At 34.3% G+C, this 27,238-nt stretch overlaps 3 protein-coding genes across 3 annotated transcripts; 2 read left to right on the plus strand and 1 right to left on the minus strand.

The window, feature by feature from the left end:
• Nucleotides 1–12,497: 12,497 nt before the first annotated feature.
• On the plus strand, nucleotides 12,498–15,954 carry LOC104894908 (upstream activation factor subunit UAF30). Its single transcript, XM_010681272.4, has 2 exons — nucleotides 12,498–12,973; nucleotides 15,522–15,954. Exons 1-2 carry the CDS (start codon nucleotides 12,665–12,667, stop codon nucleotides 15,636–15,638), a joined length of 426 nt encoding a protein of 141 aa, XP_010679574.1. The 5' UTR covers nucleotides 12,498–12,664; the 3' UTR covers nucleotides 15,639–15,954.
• Nucleotides 15,955–19,628: 3,674 nt separating this feature from the next.
• Nucleotides 19,629–20,254, minus strand: LOC125498916 (uncharacterized). The gene is made up of 2 exons (XM_048647246.1): nucleotides 20,201–20,254; nucleotides 19,629–20,057 (listed from the first exon to the last, which is right to left on the minus strand). Exons 1-2 carry the CDS (start codon nucleotides 20,252–20,254, stop codon nucleotides 19,629–19,631), a joined length of 483 nt encoding a protein of 160 aa, XP_048503203.1.
• Nucleotides 20,255–23,680: 3,426 nt separating this feature from the next.
• Nucleotides 23,681–25,902, plus strand: LOC104894909 (uncharacterized). Its single transcript, XM_010681273.3, has one exon. The coding sequence runs from the start codon at nucleotides 23,822–23,824 to the stop codon at nucleotides 25,520–25,522; it is 1,701 nt and encodes a 566-aa protein (XP_010679575.1). The 5' UTR covers nucleotides 23,681–23,821; the 3' UTR covers nucleotides 25,523–25,902.
• The last annotated feature ends 1,336 nt before the right edge of the window (nucleotides 25,903–27,238 follow it).

The raw sequence follows: 27,238 nt of genomic DNA on the forward strand, positions 1-27,238 counted from the left end.
GTGTAATAACCTAATTAAGTTTAAAATAAAAAGATAAAAAAAGGCACAACAAAAAGAACTTAGTGAAGATTTACAACACACTTACTTCCCTCTTAACTAATTTGAAAAAAAAATTAAGAACCTTGATTTAGTAGGATAAATTGATTAATTAAAAATATATAAATCTCTAATTTATTAGATGTAATTAGCAATTAATTTAATTTTTTTAAATTTTCGTACATATCGTGTGCATATAAGGCTAATACATCATTATATGAGCTTATTAGTGTCTTTTTAAATTTATTTTGTCTGAAAACAATATATTTTGTTCTGAATTGTCTTATTGATGTGTTAAATTGTTGGAGATTGTCTAAAAATAACTTATTCTATTTTAACTTATTTTGTCTCAAAATAAGTTGAAGCGAACATGATCTAAGTAACAATAATTTGAGTAAGGTTGAGGTGGTGGAGTAATTGCATCGCTCCCCACTTCATATCCCTAAGATCGAGGGATCAAATCTTATGGGACTCATTTGAGGATTCTCTTTATCTTTCCCCAAGTGAATCTCTTTCATCTTACCCTAAAAAAAAGTAATAATAATTTAAGTAGAACATAGTCTTGATTAGATGTTTTTTATTGTACCAATGTTTGTTAGAAGAGGTTTTTCTCCAATTAGACCCGTTCAAACTCAAGTGATTCATCCATTCTAAAACAAGTGTAATAATAGTTTTTTTTGGAAAGTCATAAACTAAATGCAACATTTTTTTTGTCATTTTTTTTTTCTAAACTGTATCAGTACATAAAAAGAAATGGAGGATTCGAACATGTGATCGTTCACAACACTTCAATCTTAAACACTAGACTAAGACATACTTGATTCTTTAAATCCCTCTATCTCTATTTTTATAGTGGATTTTTTGAAAAATGTGCATCTTCCTTATGTTACACCTATCATAAAACGATTAGGAAGTATTATAAATGAGTTTGTATCCAATAAACACTCGAGTATGCGTTGTTTGAAAAATATAATTAGTCCAAGTCCAATAAACCCACAATTATGAGTAGTTAATTGTTTTACAAAGAATAAAAAAAGTGAGATGTAAGAAGGGTGGCTATATTATTTAGGAGTACTAATTGTTGTGGTTGAGGTGCATGTGATAAACAGGTAATCCAAGAATTGGAGTACTTTGTCTACACTCTAATTTTTTGTTGTGTGGCGGAGGGGCGAAGACTAGAATGGATGTCGCCGCGTTTATCAAATTGGCTGGAAAACGGCGGAGTTGCTTTTTTGGGGGTTCAAAGAATCGAGGAGTAGGTGATGAAATCTTTAGTTTGGATTTCACTAATAATTTTAATATTTCTTTTATGAATAATATAATCTCAATATGTTTTTGTCTATGGTATTCATTTTAATTGATGTATCTGTTGTATTCCATATCTTGATGATATCAAATATTTAAGCTGTATATAGTTTTTATTTTGCAAAAATATTAAAAACCAAAAACAATGTAATATTAATTATATATATAGAGAGAAAACTGGTCTTTAGCGACAGAACAATTTCGTCTCTAAATTGACCTTTTCAAATCCGTCGCTATATGTGCCTAGTGACTGATTTAGAGAGAAAACCCCCCGTCGTTAAAAACTTCGTCACTAATTTGAGTTAAGGACGAAAATCCATAAAATCCGTCTCTAAATTTAGAGGCGAGACTTGGAAATCCGTCCCTGATTAAATTCACTGAAAATAAAAATAGGAAATTAGCAACTATAATTTCGTTACTAACATCAATTTTAGTTGATTAATTTTAATCACCTATTGTTAGTTGTTCCGTTCAACTAGGTCCCGTTATCGGTTCATAATCTCGCTCAGGTCAACCTGGTCCATTTTTGCAAAGGGGTAAGGGGAATCCCTAGTTGCAAGAATCGTTGCTGATAGAAATCGAACATGTGACCTCCAAATTACAAGGAGAAACTCCAACCAACTAAATCAAGTACCACTTGTATACTTCTATGTATGAAATTCATAATAATTAAAAGAAATATTAGAAAAGGATCTAGAAAATCAGTTTCTAATTTAGGGACGAATTTGAATTTCCGTCTCTGAATTAGAGATGGATTTCAAAATCCGTCTCTAAATTGCGTTGTAAAAATATGGACTTGAGTAAAATTAGATACGAATTTCTAAATCCGTCTCTAAATTAGATATAACTTTCTTTGGTAAAGTGTAGGAGAAATTAGCCCAAGACTTTAGAGACAATTTTTTTAGATTCGTCCCTAAATTAGAGACGAATTTCAAAATCCTTCCGTAAATTAGAGACAGATTTAGAAAGAACGAAGGAAGTCCGCAATCATTTGAAAAGATAGGTTTCATTTGAAAATTTACATACTCACTTGACTTTAGATGTATATATAGCTATGTGATACAATATATATACACACTACAAGTTAGGCCTCCGATATTGTGAAACATGTTTAGATATAAAAAAGAAGAGAGTGAGTTATAGAATGTCTTAAAACTAGGTAATCAAATAATTCCACTTGTATGGACTACGGACACGCAATCAATTTTATCTTTTTTCTTCGCCAAATAAGGTCATGTTCTTTTGAACTTATTTTCAGTTCTGTTAACGGGGGCTAACGATTTGTCCATAATCTTCGGTAAAGAACGACTAGCAAAGAGATTACTCAGATAATGTAAAATTTCAGATTACATGAAAATGGTCACTCAATAAGAAAGAGGAGAATAATTTAGCCCACTTACAAGATCAAAGATATTTCATCCTAAGATTAATTAGTGATATAAAAAAGAGTAACTCTAAAACTTATAAACTAATTTTAGTCGCTTTTTTTTTTCTTTTAATATGAGACACTAACATGTGATTATCACTCTAATTCAAGAGATAAATAAAACCATAAAATTCATCAAGAAGCTACGATTATTCTTGGATAGCTTGTGATGATTAGGTTTATAGTGGAGTGGGGCCAAGTGTACTACGAAGCTGGAGCCAAGCTGTGATTGGAGGGACAGCTGTTGGAATGTCAAATCATGCTTGGCCTTGCATATTACTTGTAATTTTATGGCTGGCAATGGCATTTCTGCTTTTGCTTGATTATAAAGCACTGTGGCATTTGATTTCTACCAAAAGAAATAAAATAGGAGAAAAAAAGAGCACTAAATCTAGCATGGCCCTAAAGCTAAGATGATTAGATGACTAGATGAGTTTTCAGTTTTTTCGCGGGGCATTGGGTTTTTATTATTAGTTGTCCAATCTTTTTCAAGCTAGTTTTGTTGCCTCATGCCTGTTAATGTGAGTATATGACCGTTGCCCAACGTTCCAAACCCACGTGGATAGATGCTACAATATCTATTCTCTAGGGCCTTGTTTGGTGGTATATAGAGAGCTTGTCTTGGCAACCAACCGTTTGAGTCTCTTAGGGGACTCAAACGGGGGTAATTTGGTCATTTTATGTGTTGGAAGATTTCACGCACGTGTGGCTGACATTTGCTTGGTACCAATGTTAGGTTATAATGGTACCATTATCCGAAAATATTGATACCTTGGTACCAGTCCTGATAACAATTTGATACCAATGTCAGGTTATAAATTTATAATGGTACCATTTTATTTTATTTTGGGTGTTTGAGTCTTTTTTGGACTCAAACCGTTGGTTACCAAGCCTTTCTCGGTATATAGAAGTCATACTTTCTAGGAAGTTATTTTTTCCATGTATTTGAAATTTCTAAAAAGTGTAAAATTGTGTTTGGTTGATAATGGTAAGTAGAACTTCCTATGGAAAGCTCTCCTTACCTAGAGGGACGTAAGTAACTTCCTCCATTTTGGAGAAAGTAGAACTTCCTAATAAGTGCAAATTCCCATGGTTTTGCCAACCAAACAACTTCATATGCTTCTATTTCCTAGGAATTTGCATTTCCTATGATTTGTTTTGTCAACCAAACAAGGCCTAGATATGGGTAGAAACTTGAACCAATCGTATTCACAATAACTTAAAATTATCGGAATTTATATGATATAATCAATTTTCATTTCATATGATCAGTTTTGCTTGATATAGTCAATTTTTGTTTGATACAATCACCTTTTATATAGCTATTTTATTGTATGATATAATCAATTTTCGAATATAGTCAATTTTTGTATGATATATGTCGAGCTTAATTAAAGTTTTGTTCAAACTCATCATGTTTAGCAATTATCGTATTCGGACTCTATTTATATGTGACTCATTTATAATCGATTTTCAAGCTAATATACTAGCTTATACTATTTATAAACAAGTTTTTACAGTTTATAGCTTTTTTTGGGAGGGAATCTCATATTTATAGCTTATCCAATTAAAAATATCAAATTCAATAAGTAAAGTGAAAGTATTGGGTCAGACCGTCTGACCCAATAGCTTCCGTCGGACGGGCTTAGCCATCAAAAACGCGCGGGCTTTCTTTTTTTTTCATACTTGTTTTGTTGATCAGCAGTTTTGTTTATTTTTAGAAAAACATATAACGGTTATTAGGTCATTATCTTTTTTCGATTTTGAAACTGTTTTTTGGATTTCTACTTGATTCTCGCTAGTTTTAAAACTGATTCTTCTTCATTTCAAAGAAACCGATATATTATTTACTGATTATTTCTAGAATTTTTCTGCTTCTCTGCTTCTCTGCTTCTCTGCTGTTGAAATTTAGCGTGTTTTTTTGTTCGTAATTCATTACGTTTGCATCGCAAATATGGTGAAGAGGATTAGAAATGATGATTCTAGGTATAATTTCGTTTGTTTTTGCTGCAAATTTTTTTTTGTTTTCAAAATTTGAGCGTTTTTGTTGTAATTGTAATGTAGCCCGAAGTCAAAGAAGGTGAAGAGTCTGCATCTTCAGGAAAAATTTTGGCACTGTCTACTGCTGGGAAGAAGAAAGAGAAAGATGGTGATTATGATCCAAGGTAGATTTCAAGTTCTTAGAGTAGTTTAGATATTTTTTTTTCTATTTTTGAATGTTTTCAGTTTATCAGAGTATTTATTTCATGTTTTTAGGGTTTGTGTTTCAGTTTTTGTTGTTTTATACACATGTTTTCAGTTGTTGTTGTTTTTCAGTTGATATTTATATATTCTTTCAGTTGATTATAATATTCTTTCAGTTGCTACTTGTATTCTTTTAGTTGATGTTGTTTTCAGTTGATATTTATATTCCTTCAGTTGATTCTTGTATTGTTTCAGTTGATTCTAGTATTGTTTTAGTTGCTTATTATATTCTTTCAGTTGATTTTGTTTAGTTTCATTTAGACATTTCTACCTTTCTTTTGTTGTTTTTTAATTTGTTTTTGTTTACTTTTTTTAAAAAAATAAAGATGTAACTGAGAATGAAGTAGTGTAACTGAAAAATGAAGTAGTGTAACTGAAAAATGAAGTAGTGTAACTGAAACAATGTAAATTTTAACTGAATATTTTTAGTCTAATTGGAAAACAATGAAATAAAGAGTCATTATACTAAATGAAGTAGTAAGAAGACCAACTGAAAAGAAAATAAGTCTAGCTGAAAACTAAATAAGTCTAACTGAATCTGTCTAACTGAAGAGCAAATAAGTCTAACTGAAGAGCAAATAAGTCTAAGTGAAGAGTTAATAAGTCTAACTGAAAACTAAATAAGTCTAACTGAAAACTAATTAGTCTAACTGAATCAGTCTGAAGAGTAAATAAGTCTAACTGAAGAGAAAATAAGTCTAACTGAAGTGTAAATAAGTCTAACTGAAGAGTTAATAAGTCTAACTGAAAACTAAATTACTCTAACTGAACACTTAATAAGTCTAACTGAATCAGTCTAACTGAAGAGTAAATAAGTCTAACGGAAGAGTAAATAAGTCTAACTGAAGCGTAAATTAGTCTAACTGAAGAGTTAATAAGTCCAACTGAAAACTAAATTACTCTAACTGAACACTTAATAAGTCTAACTGAAAACTAAATAAGTCTAACTGAAATCTAAATAAGTCTAATTGAAAACTATATAAGCCTAACTGAAAACTAAATAAGTCTATCTGAAGCACTATATAGACTAGCTGACAAAGGGAGAAGTCTATCTGAAAAACAAACAAGTCTATCTGAAGCACTATATAGACTAGCTGAAAAACGAACAAGTCTATCTGAAGCACTTTATATACTAGTTGAAAAACGAACAAGTCTATCTGAAGCACTTTATATACTAGCTGAAAACGAACAAGTCTATCTGAAGCACTATATTGACTAGCTGATAAAAGAAACAAGTCTAACTGAAGCAATGTAAATTTTCAATGAAAATTTTAAGTGTAATTGGAATAGAATGAAATGAAAGAATAATTGACTAGCTGATAAACCAACAAGTTTAAGTGAAGCACAATAATGAAGTTACTTTGAATGACTGTAGAGACTAGCTGAGAAACAAACAAGTCTAACTGAAGCACTATATAGACTATCTGAAAAACAAACAAGTCTAACGTAAGCACTATATAGACTAGCTGAAAAATAAACAAGTCTAACTGAATTATAAATAACTCAAACTGAAGACTAAATAATTCTAACTAAAAACTAAATAATTCTAACTGAAAAATACCTTTTCAATTGCATTGCCCATTGCCTTATCTTGATCAGTGAAAATTGTCTTTGGCTCTTGTTGGCACATTGCTCTCTTGAATGTTTCTAGTAGCCATTCAAAGCTCTCTTCCTTTTCATTAGTTATGAAAGCACATGCAAACATTGTTGTTTTCCAATGGCAATTTATGCCAACAAATGGTGCACATATCAGTCCATATTTGTTTGTCCTATATGTTGTGTCAAATATCATAACATCTCCATATGCTTTGAAGTCCTCCAACATCATTGAATCTCGCCAAAAGTAGCTGACAATGTTGTTATGTTCCCCAAATTTCAGCCTGTAGAATAATGCAGGATCATCATCAGCTCTTTGCTGAAGTAAGTCCAACACGCTCTGCATATCCTTTCCTTCAACCAATCTTGTTCTGTACTGTGTGATATAGTTTAGATGGTCCCTTTTTGTGTGGCCCACTACTTCTTCTGACCCAGCCTCATGACACAAAAAGTTGTATGCATGCATTGGCTTTATGCCAGATTCAACCATTGTTTGTATTAGTTGTCCTTTTTGTTCAGTTATCTTCCTTTCTGATTTCAGATGATGTATTTCTTGTTGTATTACCAACTCATGGTTGTGCTGCAACTCATGAGCTACTACAACAAAGTCTTGACCAGGTTTTTCTTGCTTAAATCTGACCATGGCTTTGCATGCTGTTCTTGTTTCATTGACTACTCTTTCCTTTCTTTCTTGGTTGGCTGCTCAACATCTGGTATCTGAAAACTTTTTCTTGTTGTGTGTCTTTTTCTTTTGGTTCTGTTATTTTGTTTGTTGATTTTGAGCCTCCTTCCTTTGAGCAAACCAAGTAGAATTCGTATATTGAATTATCAATTCTCCTCCTCCTTAGAGTTTGTTTCCTAATACTAAATCCTAATGCTCTTGAGTGTGCTTGATACAAGTTGTAACCATCTTTGTGATCTGTAACATGTCTCCCTATTAAACTGCTACTGATATTTTCGTCATTGATGTACTTGAGATATTCATGTTCAGCTGTTGAGTTCATTGTCAAAAAATTAGGACACTAACTTAAAGAACAAAAGCACTAACTGAAAACTAAACAAGTGTAGCTGAGAATGGTTGTAATAGTATCAAATGAAAGAATAATTATACTAAATGAAATAAATTAAGGACCAACTAAAAAGAAAATAAGTCTAACTGAAAACTAAATAAGTCTAACTGAAAACTGAATCAGTCTAACTGAAAACTAAATTAGTCTAACTGAATCTGTCTAACTGAAGAGCAAATAAGTCTAACTGAAAACTAAATAAGTCTAACTGAAGAGTTAATAAGTCTAACTGAAAACTAAATAAGTCTAACTGAAAACTAAATTAGTCTAACTGAATCAGTCTAACTGAAGAGTAAATAAGTCTAACTGAAGAGAAAATAAGTCTAACTGAAGTGTAAATAAGTCTAACTGAAGAGTTAATAAGTCTAACTGAAAACTAAATTACTCTAACTGAACACTTAATAGTCTAACTGAATCAGTCTAACTGAAGAGTAAATAAGTCTAACGGAAGAGTAAATAAGTCAAACTGAAGTGTAAATTAGTCTAACTGAACACTTAATAAGTCTAACTGAAAACTAAATAAGTCTAACGGAAAACTAAATAAGTCTAACTGAAAAGTATATATTAACTGAAAATTAAAGTACTCTAACTGAACACTTAATAAGTCCAACTGAAAACTAAAGAAGTCTAACTGAAAAGAATTAACTGAAACTAAAAGTACTCTAACTGAACACTTAATAAGTCTAACTGAAAACTAATAAGTTAACTGAAAACTATATTAACTGAAAACTAAAGTACTCTAACTGAACACTTAATAAGTCTAACTGAAAACTTAATAAGTCTAACTGAAAACTAAATAAGTCTGACTGAAAAACAAGTTAATGAGTGAAAAATAGACTTTTGTTGCAATGTAAATGCTAATTTTACATACTAACTGATACAATCAAAATTCTAACTGAAAATGAGTAAATGCAATTGAAAATTAATTTTAGACATACACCTGTTGCTTTGTCTTGTATTCCAGCTGATTCTTCATGTAATTTCTTTTTTTTTTTTTCTGATGTGATATCTGTGTTACGGTTTTCATTGTTTAGTTCAATTTGTAATGTGAGATCTCTGTGAGTATTCTCATTGCTCAGATCAATTTGTAACGAACTTGCGATTTGTGAATTCGAATCTTCGGTTGACATTCTTGTTCAATTTGTAACAAACTAGATTTCAGTAGTGGAACTAGATTTGTAGTGAGAAAGTGGATCTGTTGGATATGTTTTTGTTCTTGAACAATGGCGGATGAAAGTGTTTTTTTTATTTTTTTTTATTTTTTCGGTCTTTAATAAGTCGCGCGCGTTGTGTTGCGTTGCTCGTCCGATGAGAGTGTTGTGTCGGACGAGTCCGACACAATACGTTCTCATAAGTAAATAGGCACAAAATTTATAAAATTGGTTAATGTTTTTGATTAATGTCAAAACTAACCATCATCACATAAATTGTATATCATATCAAACATAAGATGAGCTTTTCTATTTTATGAACATAAATACGAGTATTAGTGTTCATGTTCATGTTCAAGTTCGTTTCTAGACCATGCTCCAAAATATATTGAAACTCAAGTAATTTATTAAAATCAAAACGAGGTTTGACCAATCTTGAGTTGTTCGCTAAGGGTCTCAATTCATATAAGTGCACGACTACGTCTACTTAGATAATAATACTAATATTATACTACATTTTTTTATTAATAAGTTGGATGTTTTGTTAGTGATCGCCAATTAAATATACGATTTATTGACAATTTTGCCTTCATATATAAAAAATTTGTTCGCTTTCTTCATAAATCTAATAAGACATGATATTTCCCCCAACATACGAACTAACTAATGCAATATTGGTGAATTATGTAAATTTATTTGTTTAACGTTTTGGTTTCGGCACATTCTTGTCGCCCTCTCTCCTGGTGGTATCCGTCCTATGCCTTTCTCAGTCTGGTTATGTTGTGAATTCTATATAAGAAAAAATAAATATATTATATTAAAATAAAAGAATTTCCTAATTACATTAAGATACAATTGATTAGTGGCAATGGTAATGATGGTTTGGACTTACGTGGACCAATAATAATTCAACAGATTGGATGGAATTAAAATGATAAAATCCAATATCCATTTAGGAAATTAATATTTGCTCCGTTGCTTGGGTAAACATGGATGGAAAGTTTGGAAACTTGTCAACTTAAACACTTATTCATCAACCTTAGACTTTAGTGCATACGAAGTAGCAATATACTTGGCTACTTTATAGAAAAGGTTGAGGTGTTAGCATATCATTTGGTCACGTTTTGCTCGTTATCTCTTCAATCTTCAAGGTGAAGAAAGAAAACCTCGTAAGCTGTAGTGAACTTCGAAAGGAAGTAATGAAAGGTGTTGGATACTTGGATGGTATAAAATGGTCTATAAAGTACTTCTAGGGACTAGGATAATGCTACGGTGCATCTTGATTTCAAAGTTTGTCTCCTTTGTGCTAAACTTCTAGTAATGACACAACTTGTGGTCCAGTAAGCTATTGATTCTGTAACTTCTTTATTGCATGCTTAAATATTTACATCCGTGACTTGTTATTTGTCCCATATTTGATTTTTTAGAGTCTTCAAAATATACTTTTTATTTTTTAATTTCTTTAATTATATATTGATAAATTTATAAAAAGTTAATATATGGATAAATATGTGTTACAAGGTATCTAACAAAACCCCACATAAAAATAATTTCTATTTCTTATATATCGATGTGAATTTATGGCTAAAGTTATAAAAGTTTGGTAGTAAAAATGCAAATCGGATAAACAATAGGAGATGAAGGGAGAATTTTCATTAATCAACTGATTTTATGCTGATCACCTTTTTTTAAAAAAAAGAATCCATGATAATTTGCATCTAGGTCTATGAATTAGGGCATGTTCTCCCCAGCTTATTTTCAGTTCAGTTCAGTTCAATTCAATTCAGTTCAGTTCAGTTCAATTTAGTTTAGTTCAGTTCAATTCAGTTCAGATCAGTTCAGTTCAGACCAGTTCAGTTCAGCTCAGCTCTTGACAATACTTTTACTCTCACATATCACTATTCATTTCAGTTCAGTTCAGTTCAATTCAGTTCAGTTCAATTCAGTTCAGTTCAAGTGTTCAACTGTTTTATGCCGAAGAGAACATACCCTTAGACCATTTTCAATAGAGGGTTTTACCTGAGCCTTTACATGAGTGAAGACTAAATTTGAAACATGTGCTTTTCCATAAGTTATGAGTCTCTACTGGCCGCTCAAGTCTATCAATTTGGCCAAACCTCAACTCTCGTTGTTGAAGCCTGGGGATTAAGAAATGGATTGATACTTGCCATTCAGCAGCATATTCAAGATCTATATATTGAAGGAGATAATCAAGTAGTTATAAGAGTGTTGCAAGGGTATTACAATTGCCCCTGGACTATCCAAACCCTAATTGATGACATTCGAAATTTGCTTCGACAGTTTAGATGCTACACCATCAAACATATTTTTCGGGAAGCTAATCGGGTAGCAGATCTTCTATCAAAAAAAAGGTCACAATAGTTCTGCTGCTTCGGTTGACGTGGATGTTTCTACGGAACCTTTGTTAAATAAATTAGTTCTTCTGGATTCGTTAGGAATCTCCCTTGAGAGAAGGGTGTCCTAACTTTCTTTATGTACCCAAAAAAAATAAAAAATTATGAGTCTCTACAGTCTTATTTATATATAAATATCTAAAATCCAAGAAAAATATATCATGTTGCCGCACATACTTCCCCCCTTTTTCACACAATTAAATGAGACATATTTAAATAATTAAAATGTATCTTTTAAGATTCGAACATGTAACCTCTCATTTGAGATACGAAGAACTAACCAATGCGAAAAAAAGAATTATTTAAGGACAAGATATAATATCTCTATTTTCAAAATAATTAAATATAAATGTATATATTAATACTCATTAAGAATGTCCTACCTTTTAGTACTCTTACATTAAAAAAAATTTCTTCAATTTGTAATTATTAATTAACACTACTACACATTTAATTACATCGATTATATAATTCTTACATATTAACCTAATTTTTAAACACAAGATTGTATCGTATTCCTTGTAAGTAATTAAATATTTATTTATGTACTTATAATTCGAGAGTTATATTGATGAATATTTCATATTATAATTTACTATGTAGAAATTCCAAAAGGAACTAGAAAATCATTTTTTGAGCATAACCAAATGCCTATAACTCTTTTTTCCCCACTCTCTCAAGTTTCAAGTGTTTGATTTAAGTCTTCAAATTCACATTGTTAAATGATCCATGGCAACGTCCAAACGAACAACTAGTTGTTACATAAAACATATTAAACCTTTTGTTGCCAAATAGAGGGAAGAAAAGGTGCATGACGTTCACACATATGAAATTATCAAAATGACATTTTTCTCCCTCATTTGTTAACAAACTTGTTTGGTATTTAGTCCTTATTTTTTAGACATCGAGAAAATAAGCAAAAAAAGCCCTTGTTCGACAAACAAAAGATTGAGAAATCAATTAGAAATTTTGATCGATTAAAGAGGATTGACCAGTCATATACTCCGATCTTAACGCTTGATATAAAAGAGTAGTTTGGACCCAAAACACTAGAAAAAGTATTCGAGTATAGTGAGGTGAAGCATAGTAAAAACTAATAATCGACATGAAATCCAACAGCAACAATAAGAAAACATGCTAAAACACCAGTGGCCCAAATCTTCATATCTCCATTCAAAAAGCCCATCTTTGAAATAAGACAAAGACATTGAAATAATAAGAGTGATAGTACATCATTACATCAATACCAAGGGTCAGGATAAGGTGCAGAAACATCAAGGGTCAGAAATCAACAAACAAGCATAACACAATTTGCAAAATAAAATTTGAAATAAAAATCCTTCTATCAAAAACGTTATCCAAGGAAGAGGAAAAGAGCGCATATTCCTAAAACCAAATTTACAAAACTAAGAGAGAGAAAGAAAAATGGCAGGAGCTATAGGATGTGGTATGAGGACAGTGATACTTGGGGCGAAGAAATCGTCAGTTTTTATGGGTGGTTTTCCGGTGAAAACTCCGGTGACAAGTGTATGTTTTCTGGCGAAAAATAGCCGGAAAAGTGGAGTGGCAGCTTGTACGACGTCGTCTTCATCGCCGACAACAAGGAAACCAAGAGGAATAATGAAGCCTAGACCAATTTCACCTGTTCTTCAAGAACTTGTTGGTGCTCCTGAAATTTCTAGAACTCAAGCACTTAAGGTTATCTGGGCCCACATTAAAGCCAATAATCTTCAGGTCTTCTTTCTCTCTTTTTATATTCTTAACATTTTACACTTTTTCTACTACTAATTTCAACCACTTTATTTGGAATTTGGATTTTCTCTGTCTATATTTTTTTTGCAACTTTTTGAATTAGCTATCATTTACAGTTGTTATCCACTTAATTTATGTACATAAACTTATGAGTTACATTCATTTTTTTTTGGGAGCCAACAATTATTAACTGTGTAGCATGGAAACGCTGAAGCCTCATGCCCCTAGTTATTTTCGGGCTTCGATAGCACTAAAAATGGTTGGAGTTTGGGGAATAGTTATAGAAAAAGATCTAAGAGGTTTTTGTGCTTCGTAGTTTATTACTACCTCTAGTCTTTATTAGTTTATCGGTTTTCTTTGAACAAAGTTTTAGGAGAAATAATATTTTGTGAGATATAGAAGAAAAAGAAACTATTATCTTATATTAAAGTTAAATGTATGTGTGGTGGAAAGGTAGTGGTTCCATTTCAAAATTAGAAACAAAAGAAATGGGTAAATTAATAAGGGATATCTCAAAAGGAATGCTGATAAACTAATAAAGACTTGAGGTAGTAATTCGTTATGTCTAATTTATTTATCTTGACATGTCTATCTAGTGAAGAATACTATTGATTTATTTATCATCTCATGTTTGTTTGTTGATGTTTTCTTGACTAATTTATATTAGTATAAATTAGTCAAATGTAAACTAAAATGTTTTAGATTGATATACATAGATATGTGTAGTGTAGTGATAGTGGTCTAGTACCCTTAATTAAGACCTACAGAGAATGAAAAATATGAAGGATAAGGCTATCTTCTAAATTGTGAATAGTTGGGGGTTTGATTTGTTCATATGCAATAATGGTTAAGGCTACAAGAGGAAGAGCCACGCAGCTTCCCATTTTGTAAGGCTGTGTACATCCAACTCCTCGACAAATTTGATGATTTTGATTGCCGAGATTCTTATGGTCGGATGTGGGATTCTTATGGAGGAACGCATTTGGTTTGGAAGATAATAGTGGTATTTAGCTATTTAATTCTTATGATTGTGCTCGAAATTTAGTATGTTTGAGAGTCAACTTTGCTTCAAAATCTTATAGCGACTTCTGAAGTTCAAACCCTTCTTGTCCCTAAGCTGTTGCTGCTCATAACCTGTTTTTTCTTTGTTAGCAAATAATCCAGTTGAACGCTGAAATGTTCGCTTTTGACCAAATGGTTTGTCTCAATTTGTGAATGAGCGAAGATTTTATGAGGGAAGGATTTTCTTAGCAGATTCGATGAAACTAGTTGAATGCTGAAATGTTGTTTTAATTGGGGTTTGACCAAATGTTATGTCTCTACTTGTGAATGAGCAAAGATTTTCATAGCAGGTTCAATGAAGGAGATTTTTGTCGTGTATCGGCAGTAAATATACTCCCTGCAGCTGGTTATAGCAATCACATATACTGTTTTAGGATGTCTGTAGAAAGCTCTTGCCTGTATGTCATTGGCCAAAATTCTGCTGTACTTTTTTGGATTATAAAGATGGAGGAAAAGTAGGTGATGGAATGGAAGGGAAGAGTGAGCTTCCATCTTCATTCCAAATCTATCCAGCAATCCGAGGATTTGGTTTACTAAGACTTAAGAGGGGTAAACAATGAACATTCTAATTCCCTTCCATTCCATTCTCACATGCCATATCCAAAGAAAAGGAAAAAAATGCCTCTCATTCTCTTCTCTCCCTTCCTCACAAATTCCCCCTATTATAACAAACTGTTACTAAGAATTCTAAGATTTAGTTATGATGATTCAACTGTTTTTAAAGCCTTAAGGGTCTTCTTGTAAAGTGGTATAAACTATAATCTACATAACTATTAGTGGTCAGTACACTGACAATTATCTGTGAACAGAGGGAGTATATTTTCTCAAGTGTAGTTATTGTAGTAGCATATATCCATATTTGCCTTCTTCCCACTTTAGGTATGTCAGAGTACTAGGCTGTCAATAATGAATGGCAACGCCGCTGTTGCTGTAGCCTGTAGGTACCCATCACAGATTTACAGGCATTTTAGTTCCAATCGCTGTTAGGAGCTTAATGCTCTATTTTTTTCAACCTGAAGCTTGAAGACTTGGCCATATATATTGGATATATGCTTTTAGTTAGTCTAATTCTTTATTTTATTTTAATTTGTATAATTGTGGTCTTTTTATAAACTCTATATCCAAGTGAAAATTTTGAGCACGGATGTGCAATCGAGGAATTAGTAAGAAGATAATCAATCAATGACATGTTGAAAATGAAGTTCTTACATACAGAAGTCTTTTTCAAGTATAGACGGAAGTAAAAAGAAGGGGGAGAGAGGTGCTTGTGTGGCAGTTGCATTTGATTTTTGCAATTAGCTTTTACTGGAATGTAGGCCATAGTATGTTCAAGTTATGACATGGAACATCTAGATAACTCATTCTATGCTCCATATATATAAATTTCAGTTGGTAGTACCATAGTAATTATGTTATGTTTTCTAATATATGAGCTTTTCAGTATTGTTAAATTCTGTCTCATGTTCAGGATCCCAATGACAAGAAAATCATTGTATGTGATGAGTTGCTGAAGAAAATATTCGGCGGAAAAGAACGCGTGGGGTTTCTCGAGATCTCTGGATTGATCACTCCACACTTGCTGTAGCTGTCCAGTACTGCCGACTGCCGAGCAAGGAACCTACATAATATCTATCTGGTTCTGTTAGTGTTTATTAGAATATGGAGCTGCAAAGTCTTTGGATTAGATGAGGCTTTATGGATCTGAGCATCATTTTTTGAAGTTTTTGACTTGGAACTCAGTAGTACAGTAGTAGTATATTTGCTACTCAAGGTTGCTTGTGTCTTTTCCAGACAATGATCAAGGGATTTAGGGTTCAGAAGATGATTAGATGCTCAAAGTTTTCAGTTCAGATTATATAAATCTAAAAAAATGTCATTACTAGTTAAGTTTTTATTTTTAAGCTCCTTGCTAATATATCTTCTCATTCCCCTTGCTTGTGATTTGGTCGCTAACATGGACCAAGATAAACTTCCATTTGTGCCGAGTTTTCAGCAGTTTCGGTTAGGGTGCGTCTCGTGTTTTATGCAACTCTTTACTCTGCAAGTGGGTGTTTCAGCATTGATAAATGTGATTGAAGTATATGATAGTTTTACAATGGCTACTCTGTTGGGTATATGGTAGTATATGAGGCTCAATGGGGTGTATGGGTGTGGAGAAAGGTTGCGTCGAAGAAAAAAACGGTGAAGGAGTTGAAAGTCGGTGGCTCGAAGTGGCTCGGAGTGGTTCGAGAGATGCTCGAGAGATGCTCGAGGGATGGGCGAGGTGCCCGCACTTGGAGGCCTGCGACCGCAGGTTGGCGAGAGAGTGACGCAGCTAGGCTGCTGTCCTACTGGTTGCCCGCAGGATCGAAGCCCGCGCCCGCAGCGACGAGAGCTGCTGAATAGTTGAAGCGTCCTGCCAGCCCGCGGGATTTCGAGCGCGGCCGCGGGATTTCGGGAGTCAAAGCCGTGTGGTTTATCTACTCGGTTTTACTCGTTTTTTTTCATTAATAATTAATGTGGGTATAAATATAAACCCTAGTTATCATGATTCTTCATCTCTAAACACATATTTGAGAGAGAAAAAGCTATAGAGAGAGTTCTTGAGTGCTTTTGTAATCTTTCTTGAATATTCATCGATTCCTAGTGCAGATTCGTGGTTTTTCTCCCAGTTCTTGGGTTTCCACGTAAAATTTCTGGTGTGTTCTTTCCTGCTTTACTATTTGATATTCTATTATTGTTTGATATTATTCTTAGATTGATAGTCAATAGAACTTACAAGTGGTATCAAGAGCTAGGTTTGATTATTGTCTAGATCTAGAATAATTAACAATGGAGGATTCAAAGATTAGAATTGAGAAGTTTGATGGGACAGATTTTGGATATTGGAAGATGCAAATAGAGGACATCTTATATCAGAAAAATCTGTATCAACCTTTGTCTGAAAAGCCTGCTGAGATGGAGGAGGCTAAGTGGAAAGTACTGGACAGACAGGCACTAGCTGGTGCGTTTGACATTGGCTCGGACTGTGGCGTTCAATGTCAAGGATATCAAAACAACGGCTGGATTGATCAAAGCACTGTCAGATATGTATGAAAAGCCCTCTGCATGAATAAGGTATATCTGATGCGCCGTTTGTTTGGTTTAGAGATGAATAATGGTAGTTCTGCTGCTGAACATATTAATGAATTTAATTCATTAATAAGTCAGTTATCTTCGGTTAATATTGCCTTTGAGGATGAAGTGAAAGCCCTAATTTTGTTGTCCTCTTTACCTACTGCTTGGGAAACTGTTGTAACTGCTGTTAGTAATTCCTCTGGTAAAGAGAAATTGGTTTATGATGTTGTCCGTGATCTGATTTTGAGTGAGAGCATTCGAAGGAAGGAGAGTGGAGAATCATCTGGAGCATACAGTGCAGAAGGTAGAGGGAGGGGAAAAGGGAGGAACTTTCAGGGAAAATCGGAGTCAAAGGGGGACCGGAGTAAGTCAAAAGGCAGAGGTAGTGTTACTTGCTGGGGGTGTGGTAATGAAGGACATATAAAGAGAGATTGTCCTAGGAAAGAGAATGGGAAAGGGAAGAAGAAGGTTCAAGAAAGTGATGATGAAGAAGATGCATCAACTAACTTGATTTCTGAGTACGATTCCGATGCTTTGATGGTAAGCATGGATGATCAGGAAGAGTTGGTTGGGTGCTCGGGATCATGGGTCTTGGATTCGGGTTCTTCTCATCATTCCTCACCATGCAGGAGTTGTTTCGGAATTTCAAACCGGAAAACTTGAAAAGGTCTACCTTGCGGATGGCAAGGCAGTGGAAGTCATGGGGAAAGGTGATGTGAGTGTGAAACTCACTCATGGTGGCTCGTTGGAGTTGAAGAATGTCAAGTTTATCCCAAGGTTGAAGAAAACTTGATATCAGTAGCCCAACTTGCTACATCGGGTTACAAGGTTGTGTTTGATGGTGGTTCTTGGAAAATTGTCAAGGGAGCAATGATCATAGCTCGTGGGACAAGGACTGGAACACTTTACACCATGGGAAGCACAATAAAAGGGTCCGGGATTGGGATGAGAACTTCATGTAAGGTGTCGTTTGGTCGGAAAACTATCGATAGTGGGCCAAGGGATGAGAACCGTGGTGAAGCGGTATCCCGGTGGCAAATTGACCGGTAAGCGAACAAGGTGAAGACGGCACACAAGCATGTAGTGCCGGAAATCCTAAGTGGAACAAAGGGTGTATTGTTCGAGTGGGAGCAATGTGAGTTTGCTTTTAGAACAATGAGAAGCTTCTTTGGCTTAGGTGGTAATTAGTTTTTTTTTGAAGTTTGATGAGATTTCAATGTGCTTCTTTGGTTGGAGAAGAAGTGGTTATCTTCTTTAGTTGTCGAGGAAGGGATCTTCATTTGGTTGTACTTGTCTCTAAGGTGATCCGACCTCCAGTAGGAGGGTGTGTAGGTTCATGGAGTGATGGTGCAATGATTTGGAGATTAGTTATTAAGAATCATAGTCGGTGTAGACTTTGATATCTTTTGTATTGGAGTTGGTGCAAACTTCAATGTTACTTTCCTTGGTGTAGAGGATATGTTGTCATGGGATGCTTGATGTATGTCATGATTTGGGCACAACTAGAGATTGCTTTTGCAGTGGGAGTTGAGATGAATGAGAGGATGATGAAGGTATGAAGGTTTTTTTTCTTCACTTACACCTATCTCCAAGTGGGAGATTGTTGGGTATATGGTAGTATATGAGGCTCAATGGGGTGTATGGGTGTGGAGAAAGGTTGCGTCGAAGAAAAAAACGGTGAAGGAGTTGAAAGTCGGTGGCTCGAAGTGGCTCGGAGTGGTTCGAGAGATGCTCGAGAGATGCTCGAGGGATGGGCAGGTGCCCGCACTTGGAGGCCTGCGACCGCAGTTGGCGAGAGAGTGACGCAGCTAGGCTGCTTCCTACTGGTTCCCGCAGGATCGAAGCCCGCGCCGCAGCGACGAGAGCTGCTGAATAGTTGAAGCGTCCTGCCAGCCCGCGGGATTTCGAGCGCGGCCGCGGATTTCGGGAGTCAAAGCCGTGTGGTTTATCTACTCGGTTTTACTCGTTTTTTTTCATTAATAATTAATGTGGGTATAAATATAAACCCTAGTTATCATGATTCTATCTCTAAACACATATTTGAGAGAGAAAAAGCTATAGAGAGAGTTCTTGAGTGCTTTTGTAATCTTTCTTGAATATTCATCGATTCCTAGTGCAGATTCGTGGTTTTTCTCCCAGTTCTTGGGTTTCCACGTAAAATTTCTGGTGTGTTCTTTCCTGCTTTACTATTTGATATTCTATTATTGTTTGATATTATTCTTAGATTGATAGTCAATAGAACTTACATACTCTTCATGGCCTCCACATATATTTTTTTTCACACCTTGAAGAGAAATCTATAACCATTACTACTCTAATACTACTTTATTTTATGATTATTGCAATGTTAGACTTTTACACATGTCAATATATAACTTTGACCTCTAAAATTTCCAAATATTTATTTGTGGAAATTATTAGAAGTTCAATTTTTTTTTTTTTTTTTTTTGATAAAGAGAAGAAACCTTAGGCGAAGCCTCTAATCCGGAGGCCAACCTAAAACATCCTTACGGATGAGGAGAGAAAAATCCATATCATAAGGAGGGAAGCTAAAACACAAAGAGGAAACCGCATGACCCCGATGAGCCATGAAATCTGCCGCTCGATTAGCCTCTCGAAAACAATGCTTCATAGACACCGAATTGAACTTCAAGAGCTCCAAACCTACATCACAAATAATATTGTCAATTTCCCAAGGAATCTGCCAAATCTTATTGACCGCATTAACGACTACAAGGTTATCCCCCTCAATCACAACATTGGAAAGATTCAAGGAATGGGCACCCCGAACAGCTTCTAGCAACCCCCAGGCTTCCACTTGAAAGATAGAAGTGTAGCACCCTAACGAATTAGAACCAGCCATAATAACATCACCCGTAGCATCACGGATCACAAAACCCAGAGAGGCCTGACCAGAACTAAGTTTAGAGCCATCAAAATTGAGCTTAAACACACCACTAGGCGGGGGAGACTAGCAGCTACCCGGGCCCCTACGGGGACCACCCCAAAGACCCCCCCCCCCGCCCACACTCTCCTTGAGCTTGGACTTACAGCCAGCAGAATAAAACTCCGCAATTGCAAAACTGGCTCTTCGCGAGGAAACATATTGAAATAGATGTAACAATATTTTACATTTATAAAGTTTGCATATCTTAACCATAAATTTTCGATCAAAGTATGTAAATAGTGCAAAGGTCAAAATATTACAACTATTAAAAAATAGATAAGGTTTCTTTTTAAAAAAACAAAAGGAGACTTATATATCTCTATTAATTAGAAGATCACAACCATTATTTGAACATATGATTTAGTCTTACAACCCAATTAAGTAGATTACTTCAAATCAAAAAAGTTTGCATGAATAGTCTCTTCCCGACCTATTTCTATCACTAACCAAATAAGGCATCAACAATTCATAAATTTCCAACCATTACCAATTTTCGTTGCACTCTCTAATTTACAAACTTTCAAATTCCATGTTCCCAAACGTCCTATAAAGGATAGTTAGTGGCCTTCTCGTTTCTTCCCTTATAAGGGTTGGTTCAAAGTTAACCAAACTTTTTTTAGCTTCTCGGAGTACAAAATTGCTAGATGGAGGTGATTCACTGTTTTTGCAATATATTACTTCGACCGTCATTTGTGCTTTAAATGTAAGGAAAATGTAATCATGTGTGATATTGTTTGATTCGTCTCAATATGTAATTTTGGAATATTAAATTTTTATAATTTTTACAAATACATAATTAGAGATATTATTACTCAAGGTTTTACATTGATAAATGTGAAAAGTTAAAAGGGGTAAACTAATAAAGGACGGGGGGAGTATTTGATAAGAATTTTTTTCTCCTAATACATCTTGTTTATTAAGCTTTCTAATTATTTAACAATTTACATAGGTTTTGCTGTTCTTACCCAGGCTTATCTTTAATTAGTGAGATACATTCTGTCTTAATCATGATTTATTCCTAATTTTGAAGACAATGTGCCTAATAAATTGATTAATTCTCATGCGATGGACCATTATCACTTAGATTAGACAGATGGCATACGCAGAACTGTTGAGTATAGATCTAAGATTGACATCTTTTCTAAAGAAGTTGGAAAGTACACTTTGGTTTTAATTACACAAGTAATTTAATCTAAAGTGAAGCACACAATTACCCCTTTTGAAACTTTACCAAGCTGTTTATGGCAGGCAGCCGTAATTTCTCGAGACAAACCCAATTGTACTTGGATCCTTATATTTTGGTAACATTAAGACAACTTTGTTTGAGTGGGAAGCTCATGCAACTGATGAAACTAGGTTTTGTCATAGTAGATGATTTAAAGAAAGCACAAAACAGAGGTGGAAATGAAGCTGCCATTCTTGTCATCACACATTGCATATGGGAGTCATCATAACACTCATGATATATTTCTATAGTTCTATGCATTAAGCTTTGTGGTTTTTTAAAACACTAACTTAAACATGATATTCATATATCACAAAACTTGAACTTTTTTTTGGATTGATAAGATGATGAATTGTCATAGCCGAGTATGACTTCGTACAGGTTAACTCGATCTGGGTTAGCGGGCTAGACACTTTGAGAGTAAGGAGATGTTAGGGAAAATCCCTATCCTTGAAGTACCCCTAGCGGGGAATTGAACCCCCAATCTCAAGATTGAAGATGCAATCTCAACCACTAGATCAAACTTAGCTTGGTATTATGTCGTTCGTATTTATACGATATTTTTTTTCTCATTCCTTTACTTCTTCGTCCATACCTACCACCAGCAAACTATCACTGCCGTCACCACCATCATACAACCTTATCCCCTCTGCCACCACCCCAACCTAGACACTTAGCTGCCGCCTACCCCCACGCCTTCCTCGCTCCCCCCTTCAACCCCCCACACGCAGCCCCACTCTCCCAGTCCCACCTCACCTCACCTCTCCGCAACCCCCAACCACCCTACTTCTGTTTCTTTTCAATTCATAACCATTGGGTTTATTAGAAAGTAATTCTAATCAATAAAATTTAATTTACCGTAATTCTATATGGTCCCTCTCTATTTTTGACTTTTCTATGTAGTAACCTAACATGTTTTTAGTATTTTAGATGGTACCCCTTAATTATTTCCTTTTCTATATGATACCTCTTGAAAGTCCAATACTTCCTCGCTCTTACCTTCTTAATAACTCGGTTAATCACATCCTATGAGTTCTCACTACTATTGTCGCCATCAATTAGACCCACTAACCCCCAATTCGTAACCTTTGACCCTTTATTTATAATGATGTTAACTATTGTAAAGTATCATCCGAATGCGTAAAAAGGATGCGAAGAGGAAATTTGGCGGGTCTAGGTGGTGGCAATAGTGAATGTGAAAATTGTGGCCTTGTGGGAAGGTATTGATGAGTGGTTAAGATGACAAGAGATTGAATTGCTTTTTTTAAGGTCGTACTACATATGAATGTCAATGGTAGAGGGCATGTAGAACTTTTAAATTTGAAAGGTACCAAATAGATAAGTAAACATAGAGAGGTATCATATAAAATATCCTTTTAAATTTATGAAGCAAAAGAAATTAGTTTTTGCATTTTTTTAATTAGTAAGATACTCCCTCTATTTTATAAAATAATTATCTTTTCTATCATCTTCAATATATATATATTTGACCAATAATATTTCTAATACTTAGTTGAAATTACAAATGTTGATACTTACTCCCTCTATCCAAAAAATGTTGCTACATTTTGACTATTGACATTATTCACTTGGTAACTTTGACTGTCTTTAGTTGATGTACATAAGAAAAAACATCATGTTGGATCTTCTTTGATTCGTCCCAATTTGTATTTTCCAAATATATAATTTTTATACTTCCTCCGTTCCGTTTCAAATGAAACGTTTGCTTTTTCACGCAACCCAACACGCTTCTTTAGTCATTAATATCTATAGTTGTGTACACGTAAAAAATATAAAAAAGTTATAATTTGATAGTATGCATCGAGACGAATCTAACAAGATCTCACTTGACTATGTTTTTCTTTATATAATAGCGACAAATTGGAGTCAAAATTGATCAATGAATAGTGTCATTTCATCCAATGTTTCATTTAAAACAGAACGGAAGAAGTATTTTTTTATATGTAACTCAAGATATTGGTGTTTAAAGTTGCATCTCGTAAACTATAAAAAAAACAAATGTAGCAACATTTTTAAAATAGAGGGAGTAATACTTTATATCGAGTCTCCCAATTAGAGCACATTTCTGTAAAAATTACCAGAAAACTAATTTCTAAAAATGTACAGCTAGGTCAAGGTTGACTCAACCATTTGTCTACATGATTAATTTTTGTCCAAATCCTCGAGCTATATTCCCCTTTGGGTGACGTAGATATCACTTTGCCTATTTTTAATGCCCAATTGCATGAAACTATATTATTTTGAATGGTTATGGAAGTGTTTTTTTTTGAATGTGCATGAAAGTATTATCTAATCCAGCTTATTTATATACTCTTCTTTATTATACCATACCAATCAATACATAAAAGAGCCCCCTAGATAACAACACTATTACAGTATTAAAAACTCCCGTTGATTACAATTCATCTATCAATCATTCATATCTTCTAGACTTCTACCCTCAGGATACTTCCCAAAAACCAAACAAAAGGATTTGGAAATGAACCCACCACTTAAATCATGCAAAAAACTCTGTTGTTTCTTCTGTGCCATGAATGAACCAAACCCACTTCTTAGAACTAAAAAACTTGCCAAATGCTTCAAAGAAATGCCCTTTGTAGATGACCAAGAACATGTATTGGTTTTAAGCAGTTTATGGAACTTAGCCATGAACCAGCCAAATGATCCAGAATTCCCTTCCCTAGGAATTTTCCAATGCATGGCCAACTTTATTCTCAAAGGTATAAATCACAAAGATTGGCTTTTTAAAGATCAAAACATCTACATACCATATTATGCAGCTCATATTATAGGTTCATACACCATGAACAAGCCCAAGTTTGCTGAAAAAGCTGCAAATTCGGGTGTGATTCCTCCATTGTTGGAACTTCTAAGAGGTAAAATCAGCTGGGTTGAGCAGCGAGTCGCGATTCGAGCACTTGGGCATCTTGCAAACCATGATATATCATTCAAGAAGCTCAAAGATCATGAAGTGGAAATAATGGAACTTTCAATGAATATATCTTCTACTTGCTTAAAAGTGATATATGATAGTTTTGTCAGAAAAGGAGAAACAGAAAGGTTGAAGTATCAGTGTGATTTGCTGACAAGAGGAGTTGATGGGTTGGAGTTTGAAAATAGAAAGGCAGAAGAATGGGTAAGTCAGCTTCAATGCTGGTCTCTTTCTCTATTAGACTGCTTTGTAAAGAGACAAAAATGCCTAAAATTGATATGCAACAATCAAAGTTTTTTGAAGGATTTAAGTAAGATGTGGGGTGGTTTAGTTAACAAGAAATCTCCTTCTGGTATTGGTTTAATAAGAAGTTTGTGTTATTCAAAAACTGGAATAGTTAGTATTCCAAGTTCAAAAGAAGTCATTTTAAGCCTTTGTAATACATCAAGATCATCAGATGATTGGCAATACATGGCAATTGAATCTCTCTTGCTAATCCTCAAAGACACAAATACAAGATACAAAGTTATAGATTATGCAGTTTTTTATCTCAAAGATTTGGTGGAGATTAGTAGTATTAAGGGGAGATTAAAGATTGGTGAGATAATTACACAAGTTTTGTTACAAGATTATGGAAAGATCAAATGTGGGAAGTTGAAATTAAGTGAAAAAACAGAAAGGGTATTGGAGGAAATATGGGATTTTAAAGTTGAAAAGAGGAAAAAAGAGAGATTAATGAGTGAAAAAGAGATTAAAGAGAGAAAATATTTGGCAACACAAATGAAGAAAGAAGGAAATGAATTGTTTAGGGCAGGAGATATTGAAAGTGGTTTGTTGAAGTACACAAAAGCTTTGGAATTTTGCCCTTCAAAGTATAGAAAAGAGAGAATTGTTTTGTATAGTAATAGAGCTCAATGTTATTTGCTCCTTAAAAACCCAGAAAATGTAATTAGTGATACAACAAGAGCAATCTGTTTGTCATGTAAAAATAGCAAAAACCCACATAGTAAAAGCTTGTGGAGAAGATCACAAGCTTATGATATGATAGGATTAGCTAAAGAAAGCTTGATGGATTGTTTATTGTTCATTCATTGCAAAAAGAATTCAAAGTTCAAAGGAAGAAATGGTTTCAATGTCCCATATTATGCAGCTCGTTTGATAAGTAAGCAGATTCGCGCCACGTGGCTGTTTTCTGGTGTTGATTTAAGTTCATCTCAATGTGATCATCTTGAAGAGATTCAAGAGTAGATAGTGTTTAGCTAAGAGCATTTTTGTTTTTGGGTTGGGAAAAATGATTCATTTTGATTGATCAGGTGAGTTTTACTATTGTAATGGTTCAATAATTGGTGTTTTGTTAATATTAGATTATGTTAGCAAAGTGGGGAATTTGCTGTTCCTAGTCTATGTACCTCCAAATCATCCTTGCTTTTCAAGATCTTGGTGGTTGGTTTTTTTTTTTTTTTGTAATATTCTACTTTTGATTTGTAAGAATTTTAGCCGTTTGTAGAGTAGACATTCTAAGCTTGAAAGTCAAAAGTGTGAGTAGTGAATGTTTTCGCTCGGTTGAAATACTATTAACCTATTTGCTTATTGTATAAATATATTTGATTAAATTACTTGAAAGCTAACATTAGAAAAAAATAGGAATTGAGGTTGGTTCAAGTGGTGAGCTTTCCCATACTCTCTAGCAAGATCTAGGATTCAATTCCTACCCCAAGCATTTGCTTGGGATTTAAGGGGAGGAGGGGGTTGGGGACTTGGGGTGTGGCTTGTAATGGGCCTTTGGGTGGGGGCTCTATGCGAGGGCAGCCCAGAGGAATTCTTCTTATCAATTTTTTTTTTAAAAAAAACATTAGAAAGCAATTGAATTGTTTTTTTTTTTTGACATCGAGAAAACGTGCATTGTATAAATAACGAAGTACAACCTATTACTAATACAACCATATAGAAAACAAAGGAAAACCTACATGAGCTTTATGAGCTCTTACATTCTCTGAAAAACAAAAATAAGTAAAGCCAATAAAGTGTCGCTTATTAAGTAGAGCACCGCTAGTCGATGAATGTGCTGGTGGAGTCAAAATTCTGATGACTAAAGAATGTGGTAGGACTTAGGAGAAGCAAATGTTGATCACGATCCGGACAACTAACCAAAGGCAAGATTCGCATCTCGCTGCATGAGCAATTGCAACGAACTTTTGACGCGTGGGATTCATGGCTCATGATATGTGGACGAGTCACATTCCTAGGTGACTCATGACTCTCTCTCCAGAGAATTTCATGTTTTTCTATAAAGTAGGAGAATCGGGGCGTGCTGAAATCCACCAGATGAAAGCGGGGTGCCGCCTGCAGATTTGAATTTTTCAAGGCAAATACCATTAAGATCATTGCCAAGCGAAAATTAGAGCTAAACATGGCGAGCTCTCGAACACACCTCCGGTTTTAAGAAACCGGAAACTAAAAAGTCCAACCATGAATAACGAATATCGCCTCGATCATACTCACTTCTCTTTCATTTGAATGGTTGTCCGCCATTTCCAAACCTAAAGAACAAGCTACTTTAGAGCCGTGTAAGATGAAAGTCTCATGCACGATTGTGAATGAGAGAAAGAAGTGAGGAATCCGCGAATGTGTCGTCTTTCCGAGGCGAATGTTTGTACTCTAACTCATCGAATTGCTCATAGTCTCCAGATATATCTGATATACGTCCAGACTTATTCTCAATATCAAAACTAAAAGTGGAAATAATTCTGAGCGCACTATGTACTTGGTTTGTCTTCTACAAATCTATGAAATTGGCTTCCATGCTTGTCCACGAAAAAATTGAACATCAATATCTTTAATTATCAATATTACATAAAAATGATAGTTCGAAAATGTTTTTCTTTATACATAAATCTTTAACGCTGATAAAAAGTTATTGATGTGAATAGCTCCAAAATACAAAATGTGTAGAATAAAAAAAAG

Source organism: Beta vulgaris, chromosome 6 (assembly GCF_026745355.1).
Source record: "Beta vulgaris subsp. vulgaris cultivar EL10 chromosome 6, EL10.2, whole genome shotgun sequence".
Lineage (NCBI taxonomy): Eukaryota > Viridiplantae > Streptophyta > Magnoliopsida > Caryophyllales > Amaranthaceae > Beta > Beta vulgaris.